At 37.5% G+C, this 20,251-nt stretch overlaps 1 protein-coding gene across 2 annotated transcripts in view; it reads right to left on the bottom strand.

Annotated features, from left to right (window-relative positions):
- Positions 1-20,251, bottom strand: part of SORCS2 (sortilin related VPS10 domain containing receptor 2) — a 340,312-nt gene that overhangs the window by 60,035 nt on the left and 260,026 nt on the right. For both annotated transcript variants that reach the window (XM_053458253.1, XM_053458252.1), the window contains exons 4-5: positions 6,253-6,411; positions 4,769-4,842 (exon numbers count right to left, since the gene is read on the bottom strand). In XM_053458253.1, the coding sequence (XP_053314228.1) occupies positions 4,769-4,842; positions 6,253-6,411 (233 nt within the window). The remainder of the gene's footprint in view (positions 1-4,768; positions 4,843-6,252; positions 6,412-20,251) is intronic.

The following is a 20,251-nucleotide window of genomic DNA, read 5'->3' on the forward strand; positions in this document are numbered from 1 at the left end:
CATTAGACTGGGTCTGCGTGGTGCTCTCTGTAGTTATTACTGACCACAGACAGAAGAGTTATATGCGTATTAATATCAAGACATAAAAAGGAACCAGCCCCAGCTTTGACCTGTCACTAATGTCTCATGGCATCTTTTCATGTAATACGCATGAGCTGCATACCTGATATTCAGTTTTTGCCCTTGGCTATCGAGATCTGACATTGGACTTCTTCCTGGGGCAGGAACTTTTTTCTAGGCTTGGGGAAATTAGCCAAGAGTTTTCATTCTTTCTTCTCACCTAAAAATTTGGAGGACTAAGGCGTCCCCATTTTTAGATTATAATTTCCTGACTTCAGCCCTCAGTTTTTGCCGGTCTTTTGTTTTAAATAAAATAAAATTGCATTTAATCCGTAGCATACCTAAGGGGGGTGGCTTGCCCTGGTTGCCACTCATCAGGAAGGGTGCCACTCATTAGGGGGGTGCCACTCATCAGAGAGGTGCGGGGAAACCAAATGGCCGCCTAATGCGGGGTCGCACACTGTTCGAGGAAACTCTTTTCCCGTCCAGGTTCCTGCTTCCCCTGGGTAGGAAAACAATGTTTCCTCACACAGTGTGGGGGGGCCACAGCTGCTCAGTGCTGCTCAGCCAGCCTCCGGGCCAGTGAAATCTGCAGGTGTGGTAAGGGGGTGGGGAAGGGTGAATGAAAGAGTGAGTGAATGTTATCAGTGGTTATCAGACTACTTAAGGGGCAGGGATGACACAGGCAGGGTGCTTAAGGGGCAGAGGTGGCACAGACAGGCTGCTTAAGGGGCAGAGGTGGCACAGGCAGGCTGCTTAAGGGCAGCAGACTATGGGGATGACTCAAAATCATTGATCTGCTACAAAGTACCAAGTACTAACTGGCATAGCATGGTATGCCAACCTATGCAAGACAAGATTCCAGCTGGCAAAGAATGGTCGGATAGAACCTCCAACATACTTTTTACCCTGCTCATGCAATCGATCCAATGCTTTACTGCAGAGCGCCATGCTGCAGAAGTGTAACAATGTGGCATATATCTACGTGTATCCGGCAGGTAGCTACACGCAAGTGCCACAGACGATTTTCATCCCCAGTCCCCAGCTATCCCCATCCCCAGCTATCAAAACTATACACTGAATCGGTTCTTTTCTACAATGTGTTTTTGACTCTTGCAGACAATATTGCAAACAATCAGCAGGAGAGAGGACGACAGTAACACCCGGTTCAGATACAGATTGTGTAAATAAACAGTTCCCTATAAAGTCTTTTCACTTTAGTGCCTGTAGATTTGAGCCATTTCATGTAATTCAAGAGATTTTTTTTCCACTTGAAAAGTGTAGTTATCGTTGATAAAAAAAAAAAACCTCAGTCATCGATATAGGAAGTTAATTTCAAAAGTACTACATGTGATCACAGGAACAGAAAAGGGTAATTGCTCTAAATATTTTCTTGAGTCAACAAAAGCAGTGGTTGCTCTCCCTTCACGGCCAGTTCTGTACTTCTGTTCAATTGATCTTTTTCAAAGGCTCTACTTCCTACCGGGCCGAGAGCTCGGAATGAAATAATCACAGTTTTTCAAGTATTTCTGGTATGTTAGACAATGGGATTTATACAAGGACTTAAAAGGAGGTTTAAAAGATTGTTTAAACATTTTTTTGGTACTTATCGCATTAAGGTAAACATCACCAGCAGATACTTCACACATTGCATGGAATTAATGCGGGAGGCCTATAACAATCCAACACTTATTGTGCCCTCATAAAAGTGTAGAACAGAAAAGAGTCTTTCGAGGAGTCTAGTTTCTATTAAAAAAAATAATAATAATTTGGCTGTAACTTTCATGAACTGAGCAGTTGAGGTCAGTGGAATCGTTTGGATCTTGGACCCTATCAAGTTCAGTGCTCGTTTTATGGATAGCTGGGAGGTTCAAGAATGAGAGAGCTGTCAATTAATACAAGAGGAGCACTGGCCAGGTGTGGCAGTGGGAAATCCCCCCATTTGGAATTTGGGGTCGCTACCAAAGCTTTTTTGCATATTTAACATGCAATACCACATATAGCCACTAGGGGTTACAAAGTAGTCTTTATACAATCTGTCTCTTTCCAGGATTTCTTTAGGGGCTTTCTCTGTAGTACCATACTTTGCCACAGGTGCATCTAAAATTATTGACGTGAAAATGGGCCAAAAATGATTCAGACACATTTTTCGGTTTTGATCCGTTAGTTCTCTGGCAATTAATGTTATTTGTTGATCATTAGTTTTAGGTCAACAAGTATGTTAAAGTCTGTTCTTCAAAATTCCAGAGTCTTCTTTCAATTCCCTTAACTTACAAAGTATTTATGCCCTCTGACCAAAGGTAAATTCACTGAGCTGTATCTACCCATTCCTCATCATCATCATTTTGGGTTCTGGTTAAGATCAATAGATCCTCTACATCATGGTGTTAAAGGATAGCGGATTAAAACAGTTTTACTGCACACTATTACAAGCTGACCGATATAAATAAAACAGAACATTTGCCAATGTATAATATGACCCTCCATTGGGTCAAATAAAGATATCATAAAATAAGCAGTTATATTAAAGCCTTACTTGGGGCCCATTTCCAAGGCACGTCTATCTATAGACTCTGGCAATTATCTTCTAGATATAGGTTGGAGGATGCGGTTCATCAACACTCAAACAGCCATTGAATGACTTTAAATGGTCTAGAAAAGCATCTCCCAAACTTCCCGATCATCACCTGTCCCCAGGAGTTTTCATTGAGTTCCTCAGTTTGATACAAGGAGTGAAAAGAAGAAATGTCGGTGCGCTAAGCTAGTCTCAGGCTCAAATAATACAAATGTGTAATATGAGGCCTACCAAACAGGTGTAAGCATGCTGCAAAAACAGTGTATTGGCTGTACAATGTATACAAAAAACAAAAACTGTCTGCGCTTCTCACCCTAATAAAGTTGGCAACAAATATATAAACATAATATAAATGAGAGGTTTTGGTTATATAAATTGACCAAAGCATAATTAAGCTCACCCGCCACGTCAAGGCACACTCTCAATAGGGTGAGAACCGACTCTCACCTCCTACATAGTGGGCAGTTTGTTGGCTCCTCATCAGTCTGGTTGCAGGTTTAATTGCACCTCCCCCAACACATTAATAAGGTTTTGGTAGCCGTATAAACTGCTTTGTGTGCCCACTATGTAGGAGGTGAGAGTAGGTTCTCACCCTATTGAGAGTGTGCCTTGACGTGGCGGGTGAGCTTAATTATGCTTTGGCCAATTCATATAACCAAAACCTCTCATTTATATTATGTTTATATATTTGTTGCCAACTTTATTAGGGTAAGAAGCGCAGACAGTTTTTGTTTCTTGATACAAGGAGTGCCCAGGACAGAAAGAAAGGTTAACGAAATAGTTTCTTGTGTTAGATTTTAGGCATTGTTTTAACGCTGTGCTCTTTAGTTTTTCAGTTTTCTCATAAGCATAATAAAGGAGTCGCTGATACAGAACAGGTGAAAGAGCTTACTCAGAACACCAAGAATGTTCCCATTCACCATAAAATCGCGGCACCTCTGGGAGTTAATGGAGTCAAAACTGTATTTATACTGTAGCTATGCTAATATTCTATATGAACTACAATTACATAAATTCATACAATACACACACACGTAAGCGGTTCATTTTTATGAGGGTAATAATTTAACAAATCAAACGTTCGGTCTTAAGGCCCATAACTGATTACAGCGTGCGTCGCATAGAATTTTTTCATCTTTTTCCAGCTGTTACCTACTAATTGGGAGAAGACTAATTCTCACAATCATGCAGTAGAATCATGGAAGTTTTTAAGAGGCATTATAACATGATTAACGATATTGTAAATTAAATGAATTGTGCAGATATTAAAGCCCAGCCTGAAATGTATCATATGCCACAGAGCACTAAAGAACGCATAAATACATTTTATACAGAGGGGGTTTACTTTGGCCTTCATGAGAACATATGCAGGCTTGCAGGTTAGCGTCTTTTAAGCAGCATTCTTTGAACGCCTTGAAGATTCACTCGCATGACAATCACTACATTGTTTGATTTGTAGTAAGATGTACTATACATGTACTTGTCACTTGTAAAGAAGGGAAACAATAGCTATACCTATAAAAGCAATCTCCTTTTTTGTAAAAGGCAAACAGTGTTATATCAAGGTCGTGTAGGTGACCACAATTATTTCTCATCAAATTCCCAACTTCGTCGCTCGTAATGGCTTCTATTGTCACAGTATTACTGTACAAACATGGCTTTCACATATTAAATGGGGAAAAACTCTAGCAGTTAACGGTATATCTGTAGGAATATCAAATGCAATCACAGGTTTGAGAAGAAGGCTGTGTTTATAATCCGTGCTATTCCTGGTGTGTAATCAGGAATAATAAATTATCAACACACCTATTGGAGCAGAGTCATTGATTGCTTTTTTTAATGTAAAGTATTTTTTTTCACTTGTTCCACATGAGCTACGCAAACTTGTTTTATTTGCCATTGTTTACACAGTAAATAAATATATATATAAAAAAAATATCAAAGCCAGTAGAAAAATCCCCATTTCCCATACCCTAGCCTCATGGGTCAGATACTGTTTGAATTCATTTAAACCCTTTGTTTTAATCCAGTAGGGTATGTTAAAAAAAAAATTTCCAAGTGGTTTTGACTGTTATCAAAATCATTTCAAATTTTATTTAAAACACATTCTTTTAAGCCTTATATGCAACTTACCAGAATACATGATCTTTAGTCACGTGTTCTTGAAGGAGATCCCATGTCTTCCCAAGGTTTAATGAAATGTAGAGCTAAGGGAAAAATATTACTGAAATTGTAAAAAAGATGATTTTCTAATGATTATTAAATTTAATTTTATGTACAGCTTTTAGTAATTGAATTTTAACCACAAAGAAAGGTTATATTACATTCACATATATCATTCGAATTATTTTATTTCTATAACACTGACTTTATTTTACATTATGAAGACACAATAACAGATACCGTAATTACAGATTTAGCAACGTACAACTATCCCTGGCTAAAAAAAGTTGCAGAAGTTGCCTTCCCACACAGAATTTTCATAAAATCCTGTGATAACGTTAAACAGTTAGACATTGAGATCTTTACATTTCGAGCTAATACCTTTTCCAAATACATAGCCAAAAAATATTATACAACATCTGTTAAAGATAAGGTGATTACAGAATAGGTGGGCCAGTTTTTAATGTATATATAAAATGTGAGTTACAGGTTTCTTGGGGCTTACATACAAAACAGATAAAAACTAAAATAATGGGTTCTTTTTTAGTACATAGAAGATTTTATTAAAAAAAAACACTATGTAGTTTGTTTCTTTAAAGTTTCTTCTTATTTTAGCATTAATAGAACATAAATTGCATTACGCCATTGTAATAAGTCATGGTAGCAACGTTCCCGTCCAAACAGAGATTACAGAGTGTTTTTCACACTGATCGTGTGGAAATGTTTACCCGTCAGGGTTTCAAAAACTCATAACTTTATGTGTTATACATATACATACATTTCCCAACCAATCTGAAGATATAATTTAGATCTAAAAAAGCGTAATATGTATCCACTGGGGCAGGACTGTCTTCCTAGTTGCTGTCAGGATGATCAGAATTAGTGTCCGACCTTTCGTTAAATGTGCATCTGCCAAAATTGCCAACTCTGGTTGTAGTACATCTGGATCGCATCCCAACCATCTACAAAAGACTCTTGGACCCAACCTTCTCCTCAACTGAGGATGATTAGAGCCACTCTCCTCGAGTATGGCAGGTTAAATTAATCCCAATTCTTTAATTCTGCTGTCACCTTTGCTATTACCGGCCCTACGTTGAGGTCATATAGACGCGATGGGCAGCGTGTCATTTTCACTTCCAAGTAGTCAATATGTGAAGCCCCCATTTAATTTCTGTAATAATTCATTTGTAAAAGCATCTAACAAACACATGTCGTAATACCAGGTAAATATACATGAAAAACCTTGACAATGTGGCCTAGCTTGTAAAAAAAAAGTATTAACTTACTCATTGAGGTAAACCAAACTGATATGGTATTTTAATAACTCTGTTTATTAGTAAAACTCTTATCCGATGTTTGTAAAAAGGAGGCCTTACCAGAGCTGTGAAAATCTAGCCTGAAACGCATGCTTTCTTCCAAAACAAAAGACGAATAACAAAAACGACAAGCAATACCTTTGTATCTTTACAGTAGGCAAGGAGCTTGTCCTCTTCTTTAGGGTGAAAAATAAGGGTCTCCACAGAGAAATTAATGAGGTGCTTTTGAAAAGTGGCCCCTTCGTCGCTACTTGTGAAGAGACATTGTTCAGAGACTGAAGAGCTGACAAGAATTATCTGTGGAAAAACAACAAAAATGCATTTGATTAATTAAAAATACAAAGCCATTGAGCTTTATTGAATGGCGAATGTACAGTAAATCTATCAGGTCAACAGAAACCTTCCCACAGACTACAATGGAAGGAAGAAGTTATTTTTTTATCTATTTTTTTCTATTGCAACATATCCACTCGACTTCACAGATCCAATCCGTTATGTGGTGGTGAAACCATTCCTTTATGGCATTTAAATGATAAGTTAACACAGTAATAAAGATTTGGATAAATTAAAATTAATACTGTAATTAAGATTATATTGTGCTTCAGTTGGTGGAGAATAGCTCGTAATGTTCTAATATGAAAAATGTACGAAAAATAATGTTTAGTAATGCCTTTTCCCCAAAACACACATATTTTAGACGTGGCTCAAGGGCTCTTGGGGGCCAATTTCGATGCCACCATCCCCATATTTCTCATTTTATTATGACACCTTCTATGTGACATGGTAGGCCTTTTGAGGGAACGTCACACTCTGACAGGGCATCCCAGCCCCATCAACATCTCTTTCTCCATTGTCACCTTCTCTGATCCTAATACTGATTCAATTTTAATTTTATTTTTTAAAAGATCCCAGCGCACTAGCGTTTTCCATTGAAATACTCTGATTTGAAAAGAGATGCTATTTTCAGTCAGTTGAAGTTACTTGTGAGCAGCGAATAAGAGAATTTGCCCTTAAGGCTCTTCCTTAAGAAGGTTTTATCCTAAAGTACTCCGAGATCTCCTTCAATGGGTCACTGGATATAACTTGTCTAATGTGTTAGATTGCTCAGAGCTTTCTCACGTTCCAAAATCCTTCACCTTAGAAATGGACTGCCAAAAACTCTGCAAACCACCTAGGTCTATCTGTCTACCCACTGGTTATTACAGCTGACAGTTTTATGCGCTTGTTACGATGGTCAATTACATTTCCTCTCTACACACACGCATTTAAGGACTAACTTAATTACATCTCGGCTATTTTAGGACCTCGTGTAGCCAACGAAAATACTGAACAGGAATATTGAAATATGGATATTTAATGCAATCAGAGTATATTCTGTGCGGCTACAAGATCAGATCTGGGCCTTTTGCCCTGTTAATGGCATCTGTAAGCCATGGGTATTAACATGGTAAGTACTGGATTAACTTGGAAACTAAAATATTATCCGTGTTTGCAGAGAAGAAGAAAGAAAAAACAGACAGAAAGAACACAAGGAAGGAATGAAGGAAGGATGGAAAGAGGAGGAAAATAAAAGAAAGAGAGAAAAAGAGTGAAAGAAAGAGCGAAAGAAAGAGTGGAAGAAAGAACACAAGGAAGGAAGGAAGGAAAATCAGGGAAACAAAAGAAGAAAAACAGATCTGGGCCTTTTGCCCTGTTAATGCCATCTGTGAGCCATGGGTATTATCATGGTAAGTACTGGATTAACTTCCCTATAGAAACTAAAATATTATCTGTGTTTGCAGAGAAGAAGAAAGAAAAAGACAGACATAAAGAACACAAGGAAGGAGTGAAGGAAGGATGGAAAGACAGGGAAAATTAAAGAAAGAAAGAAAGAAAGAGTGAATGAAAGAGAGAGAGAGAGAGAAAGAAAGGAACGAAAGAACACAAGGAAGCAATGGAGGAAGGAAAGACAGGGAAAGGACTGAAAGAAAGACGTAAAGAGAAAGATAGAAAGAATGAAAGACAGAAAGAAAAAGAAGTGTGTTTATTGCAGTGGTATCTATCCAAGGTGACAATGCAGAGAAAACGCTCAGTTTTTTCCACCAATATTTTTATTTGCGTTATATGTATGACTAGGGATTCAAACCAAAGGCCTTGAATGGTAAAATTATTCTTTAACAATAGTAAAATGTGCAACTACCGGTTCCTCCGTAACAACAAATCTTTGGCCAAACAGCCACGCACGCCTACGCACAGACCATTCTGTAAAAAATATTAATTTTGTAAAAGAATAACAATAGAAAAAACATTTCATCTTAACCTTTTTAAGGTAGCTAGACCTCAGTCTGTATTTGATTTAGCTCGCCCCGTGGATCCGACAACAATCCAAGGCCTTTATTTTTTTCCGATAATTTTGATCCTGTACACCATTAACCATTTTAGTCGCCCTCCTCTGAACTCTCTCCAAAATGCCAATATCCTTCTGGAGAAGAGATCCAAAGAACACTTTCACATCAAAATTTAACCTTTTTTATGTCAAATACAGAAATTTCCGATATGTGTTAAATAATGTGAATCATCTTCAAAGAAGAATTGATGTTAATACACGCACTTCAAGAAAATATCGAAAAGTCTGTTATTTTCATAAGAATCCTGACAATCTCTTGAAAGTTCTGTGAAACACAAATATGATTGTGATCAGAGTTCTCTTTTTAATCATCTGCCTTCCACAGGGGAGATTTTTAAAGTGGAGGACCAAAGATTAGCGGTTTGACGAGTTATGCTTAAATTTGTCAACCTATTTGTCATCCATATTTCAGCTTGAAGCTGCATGATTACAATGACACCAGGGGAAGCTCAATGGATGTTTCTGAAATTGCAGTCAGTCTGCGGCTTTTATAATGATTAATTATGGGAACATTTCCAGATGTTAGTGCTATTGACGGAGCAATTACAGATTTTTAAACAGAGTATGCAAATAAAAAAGGAAAAACAAACATGAAATAAACCTGAATAGGAAAATTCATCATTGCCCTGACATGAAATAAACAGAAGCCCCCAAATAATGGAACGTACAAATTAGCAGCATAGAAACCTTTAATTGTCGGTTAATAATTACTAGAAAATATTGACAAGAATTCATACACAATTTGGGTGCAAGGTGACCAATAATGGCCAAAATAACAATGTACCTAAATATTATTTTAGCCATTTTTTAATGTTGCTAATTTGAGTATTTAGAAACATAACATCCTTTAAATCAAAATCCTTATTTTCGACTTGAACGTTATTTCCTTTCTTTCCATTCTACTCTTTGGGATCGGGATTCCAGAAATGCATCGCCAGTCTGACAAATCAAGAATGATTGCCTCTGGACACACAATTGTGAAATGGTTAGTAATTGATTGTTACCACTTCTAAGCTATGAAGCGTTATCTCACATCATCAGAATGCAGGACAGGTGCTGCAACTTAACATGAGTTCTGCGGCTTTATTAGTAGCGGTCCTGCGGAAGGCACACCTCTGATTTTAGTCACAGTTGGAGAATGCGGTCCAGCATAATTTCCTCTTTCACATAAAGTAAAGGGACAAGCTACGTGACATGGAGGAACAATGAGAGAAGAACGGTGGGGGTCAAGTAAAGTTGCAGAATACAAAGTTTAAAAAATATATATTTGCAAAATGCTATAAACAAATTAACCAAGTTATACTACATTAGTAGTATAAATAATATTAAAGAAGAATGCATAGTACCCTATGAATACTTTAATATGCATTCTTCAAAATAAAAAAATGAAAAAAAACAAAACATGAAAGCACCTAACCTAGGACTGCAGTTGCCCACCTTCTCCTCTCCAATACCACATTTCTTGCCACTGATTGGCTGATTGAAGCAGTCAATCATTGGCGAAAAAAGTGTTTCCATACTTTCATTAAGCCAGCACTGGAGTTGAGTGGTGGTGAGAATATCATGTGCATGGAGATATGTTTGGCCAAACCCATGTCCTACAAGGAAAATAGTTGGAGTGGAGAAAGAGGCAAATGCATATGTGGGACATCACGGAAATTTTAAGGGCCCACACAGTTATCATAGGCATTAAAGTTTGTATAATGTCTGGAAGTAATGGTTTGGAGGAACAGATGCAAACTTGGGGTTAATTGCCATTTTATTCTACGGCTTCTTGAAAATCAGTTTAAAATCGGACACAATGGTTTACCTTTCAACCTAATTAAGAATTAATTGGAAGCCCTGGGCCCGAAATTAGAGCTCTTTGTTTTGATTTTGTTAAATCACTGGAAAGATGTGTTCATTTAAGGCAGTGACTAATTATAGAAAATTAAACGGAAATTAATTTAACCCTCAATTATTTTAAGGGTTTTAAGGGTTCACCGTTTGATACTTTGCTTATCATATTTGAATATTATTTTTACTGCAGTGTTTTTTTTTTCTTTTATACTGTTGCATTAGTGGAAAATTTCCGTCAAAACAATATGTTGCCGTTGGATCAGGTCATTGGGTAGGTGGAAGGGTCTCTCAACAGAAGTGATATATATTAATGCAGAGAGAGAGGCCTAAACATAAGCATGTTTAATAGCATATTATTTATTTCTCTATATGTATCTACATAATACTTAAATTCTGATTCAACCTGATGATCAGAAACAATTCACTGTTGCATGGCTTTGTGGTTCTCATGAATGGGGTCTTCTCCTGCTGCTTCCAGGTGTGTTAACTGCTATTATTGTGATGCACTAATTCATGTATAATTAAATAATATTTTCCTTAATCAGGGATATCAGGGAAACATTTATTAACTGGGTAGAAGCAGGATCAGAACATCCACATGACCGCACAATTAAAGTTACAACTACTAGAAAAGCACATGTAAAGTATGCCTTTGGACTGGAGTCCTGCACCACTTTTTAATATCCAACATCAAAATCTACAAGAGTTTCTATTGTGACATAAACCTATTTTATGAGCATAGAAATCTTGAAGGCACCTGATCAGTTAGATCAGGGGTGTCCAACCTGCGGCCCTCCAGCTTCAGGACTACATCTACCATACTCCTCTGCCAGGTCCTTGGTTGAAAGAGCATTATGGGAGATGTAGTCCTCCAGCAGCTGGAGGGCCGCAGGTTGGACACCTCTGAGTTAGATGGTCCAATTTGATATTCTGCCATTAAAGAAAGGGAGACATTGTGTTCAGACAAGACTTTTTTAAGAGGCTTCAGGAAGATCTGTCACTTTTGCATGTGGCTTGAATTTCTGCTACCTCCTGTCAAGGTTTTGGATGTTTAGAGGTACATGGATGTCTCTCATTAAACTTGAAGGCTCTGGCAGATTAAAGGGAGGTGCTGATGATTGATAAGCGGTTGATCACCAGTTTGTCTTTACAGTGAAAAAAAAACATACAACCCAAATAAGTAAGCAGGGATCTGTGTAGCTGCCAATTACCATGGTAACATGTAAAAATATTATAGTCCCTATATACTGGCAGCTGATCTACAGATAATTCATAAAAAAGCAATTATTTTTGTTTAACTAAGAACTGGCATATTTTGGGAAAATATATTTATGCCCAAATGTTTTATTGATATAACTTATATAATCACCCAATAATGATGTGGCATTGATCTGGACAATTAGGATAACTTGTTATAGATCTGGTTACCATACCAATGGTAGAACCATCATAAAGGACATGGAAAGGGCAACACCTAAACACTTAAATTACATAGTAACATAGTAATTTAGGTTGACAAAAGATCTAACTCCATCAAGTTCAACCCTTCTACATATCCTTCCTGCTTTTGATACAAAAGAAGACTAAAAACCCTCACTCATTAAGCTATTTGTCAAATTTTGCTACTAAGGGGGAAAAATTCCTTCTTGACTCCAAAAGGCAATAAGTTAGAACATAAACATGACAATGAGCTGGCCTTTGAGTAACCAAGACTATCTTCCTTGTTGTTGCTACGTAACCATGTCTGAGAACTCTCTGGATTTGATCCAGAGTCTCCAGGAAAGCCCTTCCTCCCATGGGTCTCTTGGAAAGGAAGGCATTTAGCTACGCCCATTTCCTTTCTATTCTCCTCCCACTACCCAATCACTAAAGGCTATCTGGGGCAAGCGCTGACCCATCATGAAGCCACAGAAGAGGGTGAGAACTGAGTAGCCTTCCTAGTAAAGTTCCCAGATATGTTCATAGCAAGTGGCCAGAAGTATGCACTTGGGTTCATTCAAGTTTAACACTTGAGCTCTTTGAAACGCCTTTCAACCCATGGGTGTCCTCAGACAGGGGCAAAAGTCCCCGCAGGACACATGGACTGCCAGATGCGTCAGATTCCGCCATTGATTATAGAAACCTAGACTTTGACAACAGATAAGACCCATCTAGTGTGCCAGGACTCTACTTTTAATTGCTGGTCTTATCATAGCTTAATGCCTATCCTTTATCTTTCTCCTGTATCTCTAAGCCAATTCGATTCAGCTCTCCAAAATGGAATGTTTTGATATAAATTGTTATGTGACCTGATGCTACAAACCCCCTAGTTAGTTCAGTGCATAAGATCTGCAAAACCCCACAATTGTATATTTTGATTACATGGATTCATTAATTAATTAATTACCCAAACCAGGTTTCTCTCCCCCTCTCTAATAGGTGGAATGTTAGTAATCTTGTTTTACAATAATGCATCCATCATCTTTACATGCTTCCTGGAAAACTGGTTAAATACAGCCGTTGTTACAGAACATTATTAAACTGTCATTTTCTGTTATAACTGACAGGTCCGACTTGTCTAAAAACCACCTTATTATTTTTGCTTCTCCTGCTTGTTTTCCCACACACTCTGCTAGCTCTACAATTACATCACCCGAGTGACCTTTAAAATATTTCAGATTTCTTTCTAGTTAAACTTGAATAGGAATTATTACCATTTGCTCGGCTTAATTTAGCTCTGTCACCGCCAAACATATTTTTCTGCGTGACAGCAGGGAAATACTATTAACAAGGTCCCTAGGACATGATTCAGCGATGCCAAGGTAACAGTGTTACGGAACATATTATATATGGATATATACACTATAGAATGGCAGGTTTAATAAGAATAATGGTTGAGCAGAGTATTGAGTCTACAGTGCCTGCAGGAGAAATCTACCGTAACGTAAAAGATCACCCATAGGAAAAATAGATGAAATGATTGAAATGTAACCAACTCTTTTATAAAGAAGAATTTGCTAAATGATACAATATAAAATATAATTCTATTCCATATCTATAGGGTTTGGCTAGCAAGATTCCAAGAAGAAATCTTAGCAAAGTGCCTAATAAAAGCAGGGAAGGACTGGCAACTTTTGGCCCAAGAGGCCGGTAAATCCAAGTGGCCCTTGTCGGTTGCCTCCTATCACACCAAATGGGTTTATTCAGTGAAGGGAGAGTTGACAGGATTGACTTCACTACACATTATGAAGATCCAACTCCAGTGAGCTTCTGGTGTAGCAGAGCTTGACTGGCCCTTTTTAATGTATAGTTAAATCAGTGAGATGTATCCACCCAATTAACTATACGTTGTACAATCTGCCAGTGTTGGCACTTCATATTAAATGGAAAAAATAAAACATATTCCATCTAAGAAGAGAACCCTGGAGTCCTAAAAGCTTATGTGAACCTACAGCCTTTTTTCTGTGCTGACTCAATAAATGGTTCAACTCTACATGACAATTAAATAATTGCTATGAATAATTTGTTTTTCTCTTTATTTATGGTTTAAGAGTAATATTTAAGCACAGAATGCCAATTAATATTGTTCATGGTGTATATTTTACCAAATATATATATATATATATATATATATATATATATATAAATATAATATATTTTACTCTGTGAATGATGACAAACAACCAATGCCAATTGCTAAAAAGATTCTTCCATCGATTACTCTATTTAAAAGGAAACCTCTGAAATTAAAATAGCCAACCGTGTCTGTCCGTCTGATTTACGTTTGCAGAGCTGTTGTGTGTCTTTTGGAACTGAAGCAAACAGCGGAGAATTCCATTAGTGAAGTCGGTGGTGATAAAGGTATATTGAAACTGTCTAACAAAAAGAAACATTCCTTTATTAGAAAACCAACTGGCAAAACTAATATTGTCCGTGGTCAGAGCGAAGGCTTCGCTCAAGCATCTTAAAAGTGTCCATGACACAGGAAAACACTTTAAAACACACTGTATTAAAAGTATTTGTGAAGCTGACTTGGAGTAACGGCCTCTTTTGAGCCTTTAAGGTCTCTTTCAGTAAAACTTTGTTAAAAGTTAATAATGTAATAAATTAACAACTAGATCATTACTCGCCTGTAGCAGTTGAAACTGGCATGTGAACAACTTATTTCCAGAAGATGGTGATGTATTGACACCTTTATTTCTAACTTGAATTTGATTGATGAATATAGTTTTAAATAAGTTATTTTATACACCAAACTTCTTCTTGCCTGGTCAGCTTAAACAAAAGGTATGAAATAATGAGGTTTTATGTATAATGAGCAATTCCAGTACAATTTTTAAGTTCATTCATAAATACCTTCTAGGGTAACTAGGAATAAGTCCCAAAATTACCAACATGTACCCCATACATCCAACTCTAAGACTTGGGGTTTTTTTCAACTAAGATTTCAGTTCTTTTGAAGGTCCTCTTGTTTACCTACTGGGATTTGATTATAAAATCCATAATGGGCCATGGGATGTCTAAATCTCATAACCAGGGAAAGCATACAATAGTCTTGGAAGTTCCAATGTCCTCACCAATGTTACTCCTGACCCAGTCACCACACAAAATCATTAAATTTACTGTCTTTCCCTCCTTTTAAAACATCCGAGGAATAAGGTGGGGAAATAAGCTGGGCACACTCCGACTACGTTACTCCCCTGCTTCTCAGCTTGCCTCAACTCACCACTAGTTGGGGCAACTGACTATAGATAATGTCTTCCCCCTTTGAATGGTGTCAATACGACAGGACGGGGTGCCAGTGTTAATTTTATGATAATGTCTGTTCTTACCTCTTTCCAGCACATATATTGAGAATGTGATTAGGGTGACCACATCAGCCTTTTTTTCCAGGTTATATTTAATTTTTACATATTGCTGACCAGCCCAAATAAAATGCTTCCCTACAGTATGGATGGCATATGATTGACTAATTGGTTCCTTCCCATAAGGCTATACATCCCACATACTGCAGGGCAGCACTTTATCTGGGCTGGTTAGCAACATATAAAAATGATACGTGTCCTGGACAACATGGCCGATGTGGTCACCCTAGATTTGCTATCCTAAATACCCAGAATACAGCAGAGAATGGATCACCTGAAGCAGAAAATGGGTTTTTGTAAGAGAATATAAAAGGAACTGTCAATGTCATAGCTTTTAGGCTCATTTTGTGTAGGGAACGACAACATGTAGAATTTGGAAAAGAAAAATGGCAATTTTAACCATTTTGTTTGAAAGGCTTAGATTGTAAGTGATTGCTTGAATCAGGCTGTAGGGTAGAGATGTCTTATTTCAGATTCTTCAGATAAAACCTCAGGCAGACCATTAAGAAAATATTCTATAACCCACCTTTCTGACACCCTCATATTTTTAGAATCCGAAACGTTTGATACTATTTCAGTTTATTCTCACATAGGCAACCCTTCTGTTCCTACAGAGAAATTAAAAAAACACTGTATTATTTTCTCTTTTTTGGGGGGAAAGGGGAAAATGATATAGTTTCCTGCGACATCTAAAACGATTCTCTAATAGGCTCCCCTGGAGCAATGTTTATTGTGATAAAAAGGGCAAAAATCCCATAGATGTAGGGAAGCTTATTTATTTTTTGACAGGCACATTAAAGTTCTCATTTTAAAGTGAATGTAAAGCCTTGGACCATGTAAGCTCATGTGTGCTTCTTCTTTTTTTTTTAAATAAAGCCTACATGTATTAGATGTTAAGTAATTAAACTGACGAACAGAGTATGTATATTTAATTAATATCTCAATACAGGAGACCTGATTAAAAAAGGGACAACATCAAGTATTTGTAAGGTCCATACATGGCTTTCTAGGAGTTAATTAGCTTGGTATTAGTAACAATTACTATATATAAAGTAATAAGATATATTTTTGCAAGTGATGTATTAGGGGCTTACTACACCCAGAGATTGTCGGGTGAGCGCCGCTCCCCACCCATTTCCCCTTTAAATGGGGGTGTTTCCCGCTGCCGCCAGCAGGAACTGTCCGGACGTCAGCGGGACCGCCCACCGACATCAGTGGTACCGCCCACTGATGTCAGCGGGACCAGTGTCAGTGTGCAGTCCTGGCCGCGTCCTGCAAGGGAAGGCTCCGGGTCGCCGGAGCCAAGAAGTTCCCAGGTATGACTACGATCGTAGTTTGTTGAAGGATAGAGCATCGCAGAGTAAAACCACAATGAAACCTACCAAAATTAATTCCTGGGATGCCGATATGTTGAAAAACAAAATCTACTGTACTGTTCCTGTGCTAAAAGCCATAATTTTATTAAATCCCAGTTGCCATGGTTACTGTGACAATCTGTCAGCACCCAGGGCACATGGGAGTCATCCATTTTACCCCCTCAGGCTTGTAATAATTCCCATTCCTTAATGAGTAAACTGTTACTTGAAAAAAGGACAAAAACAATTAGGCTTTTATATTGAAATTTGGGCTATTTTAAAATAAATACAGTTTGACTCTAGTTATATTAGGGTAATTATTAATATTGTTTTGTCAGTGTCACCGTAGAAATCTAATATAGTAGTTATGGGGAATACCTATTTTTTTTATTACTGGTATTGGATTAAAAATAACTTCTCAAAATATTATGCCATTTTATTTTGCAACAGTTCTAGTTTTTGCTTAACAGACGGTTTTCAGGCAGCTGCATATTAGCTGTTTGTATGGGTTCTAGGTCTGTTATTTGAGTCCAGTCTTCTAAACACCCTGACTCCTTAACATACTGCCTTTGGCAAACAGAATGGCTCAGTCTTAACCATCCAATCACACACTCTGACTGGTCTGAAGAGGAATGGACTTCATTAGCATTGCCATAAAGAGTCAGCTGTGTGGTGTTTGAGCAGAGAAAGTCACCCAAAATATCACAATGACTGACAACAACGACAGCCTCCAGATCTACAGCTAAAGATGTATTGGAACAAAAATAAGTTTTTGTCAACACAAGTCTACATTACTGTATACAATACTGGATTTTATTTGTTCAATGCGATTTTTCTCTTTAACCTTATGAAAGCACAAATTGAGTCTGGCCTATCGTGATGATGATAACCTTCTCTTTCAGTCTTTAAAAAGTGGCTTCAACTATTAAACAGCAATCAGCAACTTTACAGTGTGGTGGAGAAATATAAAGAACAACAATCATGCGCTTCATGGGACTTGGAAGTACATGCCTTGGAAGGAACATTGTTAGTGGTGAGGAGGCAGATCTTATGTACCCCTGATAAAGATGTCTACGCCGAAATGGGTACAGCCTAATTTCATTGTATCTAGACTTTGGTATCTATATATTTATTTAATACCTGTGTGGCGTCTTCTCTTCTGTTGTTCTTAGAGGGAGGTAAGGACATGAATTTAGTATTCAGAAGAGCCAGTATGTGTGCTGTGGGGCAAGGGTGTCTCTCTTTGGCCATTGTAAATGTTGGGAGGCATGGCTAAACCAATGGAATATTCTGAATTGTAATACACCAGCTTCTACATGTATGTCCTGTTTTTATGGTAGCTCATTGCAGATGGAGAAATAAAGTCTAAATATATCTGGAATTGTAGTAAGTTAGTTCCCTACAATGTGAAAATGATGTGTCACATTCCCTTTCTGAACAGACTCGGAGACAAAGCTCCAGGACCAAGCGGTGTTAATTGCTTCCAGTACTCAGAGTATAATTTTTCTGTCTATAGAAGTATAGAATTACTTTGGTTGTCACTGCGCCTTTCACTCAAGAAATGTGAATTTGCTGCCCCTCTCTAGAAATCGGCAATTTCTTTTTCCAAGTCGGCAAAAATGAAACATTTAAGCTGTAATCAGACATTTAAAAGAAAGGTAATCATCATATAGAATTCTTGGATGTGATTCAATAGTTGGAAAGAAAAACATTGTACTTCTTCATTCTGAAAAGTTTCCCCCCCCCCTTAAATCGAAACTGGCTCTTCAAAAATATGATGAAAATAAGCAGTCTGAAATGCTGTATATGCCAAACCAAATGTGAACATTCAGAGTATATAACTAGAATAAGAAATATAGTGATATTTTATAATAAAAGGCTTGACATTGTAACGTGACGTAAAGGGCAGTGCATACTTGAAATGGGTTGGCTTGTAATGCTGAGCATCGGAAAATGACGTCACTTCTGGCGCTCAGCAGTAAAGCAGCGCAGAGCAGGGAGACTCGCCGCAGGACTGCTGAAAGGTTAAGTACAAAGGGGGGGGGCATAGGGTAGATAATAGGGAGGGAGAGGAAGGGTAGATAATGACCCCTGGCATTGGCGGGGGGGGGGGGCGTCATTTTAAACTTCGCCCCAAGTGGCATTATGTCTTGGGCTGGCCCTGATTGGGAAGGTTCATATACGCCAGCTGTAGGACAGTGCTGCACATCTCCAGTCCTCGAGCGCTGCAGTCAGGCCACAAATTCTGAACACAAGTAATTTAGTGAATTTTTAATTCAGATGCCTTCTACCAGCCCTCAAGGACTAGATTTGTGTGTCACTGGTGAAGATCATTTTAACGGGGTTCTATATTTATTTAAACTCTGGCAAGTGTACAATGTGCGCATGTGCAGAAAATCCTCACTTTGACTTCAATTATTAGCACAAGATCGGACCAGCAATTTTTTTTTTTTTACATTAATGAATGCATACACCAAACATTTGGCTTAAAATCAAAGTCTTTATGGAAGATATTATAAGTGACCTTGAGGTCTTTGGACCATATGTGATTTTTAGGTAATGCCCCATCTTTCTTGGAAAACGTTTAGGTTCTGTTGTATTACGTCACTAATTCAACAGACTCCTGCACTACAACCTATGTTTTTTAACATGTATAGTTCTTGACAACATTGATTATGCTTAGATCACCCTGCACTGAGGATATGAATCATATAATACTATCAGACCTCTTGCCTAAACATAGGACAACACAGACAAGCTTAAATGCTCATACGGACTGAAAGAATGTAAAGCGGCCAGCATATCGCCAGAATTGGTGTAATCTAGAAAATTATTCTTATTCACAGGATTGCATCTTGATCCAGATAGAGTCTTCCGTATAAGGTAATACCAGTTATTAGGTCATCACATAAGATTTTGTGACCTAATTGCCCTCTTCTTCTGAAGGATTCCATGGATGGATAAAATGTATCACCTTCTGATAAAGACACCAGAGACAAGTGACTGTTTTGGTTAACTGCTCTAGCCAGAAAGAAATTTTTTTTTGAAATACCATTTTATGTTTAAATAAAATAAAATATTAAATATTTGTTATATTGTTTAAGCACAATACAAGTATTATAGGCTGAATATATTAATATACATGCAATATAAAATCTTTTTAACCGTTTAGGAACTTGCTAGTACACTATAGATAGATTTTTATACTATAATGAACCTCAACATTTTAAGTTAGTGTTGACTAGTTCCCACTGTCTCATTTTTTTAAACATACTACTATTCAGATACTGAAATAATCAATCACCTTTTTGTTAGGGTAATTGTTGTAACAAAGGTATTATTTCATGGAATAAACCAAAAACAGGCTTCTAATTAAAACGTTTATACCCATTTAAACTCCAAAGCTAAAGTGTTTGCAAATCTGTACTCTTTAGCATAAATGGTTTCAGATACTTTGAGCTTCAAAAGAAATCTTGAATCCCATTTGAATTTTTCAATGACGCTTTTGAAGATGCTGATGTTTCAAGCTCAAGTTATATACTTACCACGCTGTCGCTTTTAGTGGTATTGAGCTTTTACTCAATACAGGTTGTAAAGGTCAATCGTTTTTTTTTAATCAGTAGGACTGTATAGATCAAAGGCGACATAAAGATTTGATACTTTTAGGCAGCCTACTACAACCCGGATTGCCGCTCAATGTGAGCTCTGAAAAC

Source organism: Spea bombifrons, chromosome 1 (assembly GCF_027358695.1).
Source record: "Spea bombifrons isolate aSpeBom1 chromosome 1, aSpeBom1.2.pri, whole genome shotgun sequence".
In the NCBI taxonomy this organism is placed as follows: Eukaryota; Metazoa; Chordata; class Amphibia; order Anura; family Pelobatidae; genus Spea; species Spea bombifrons.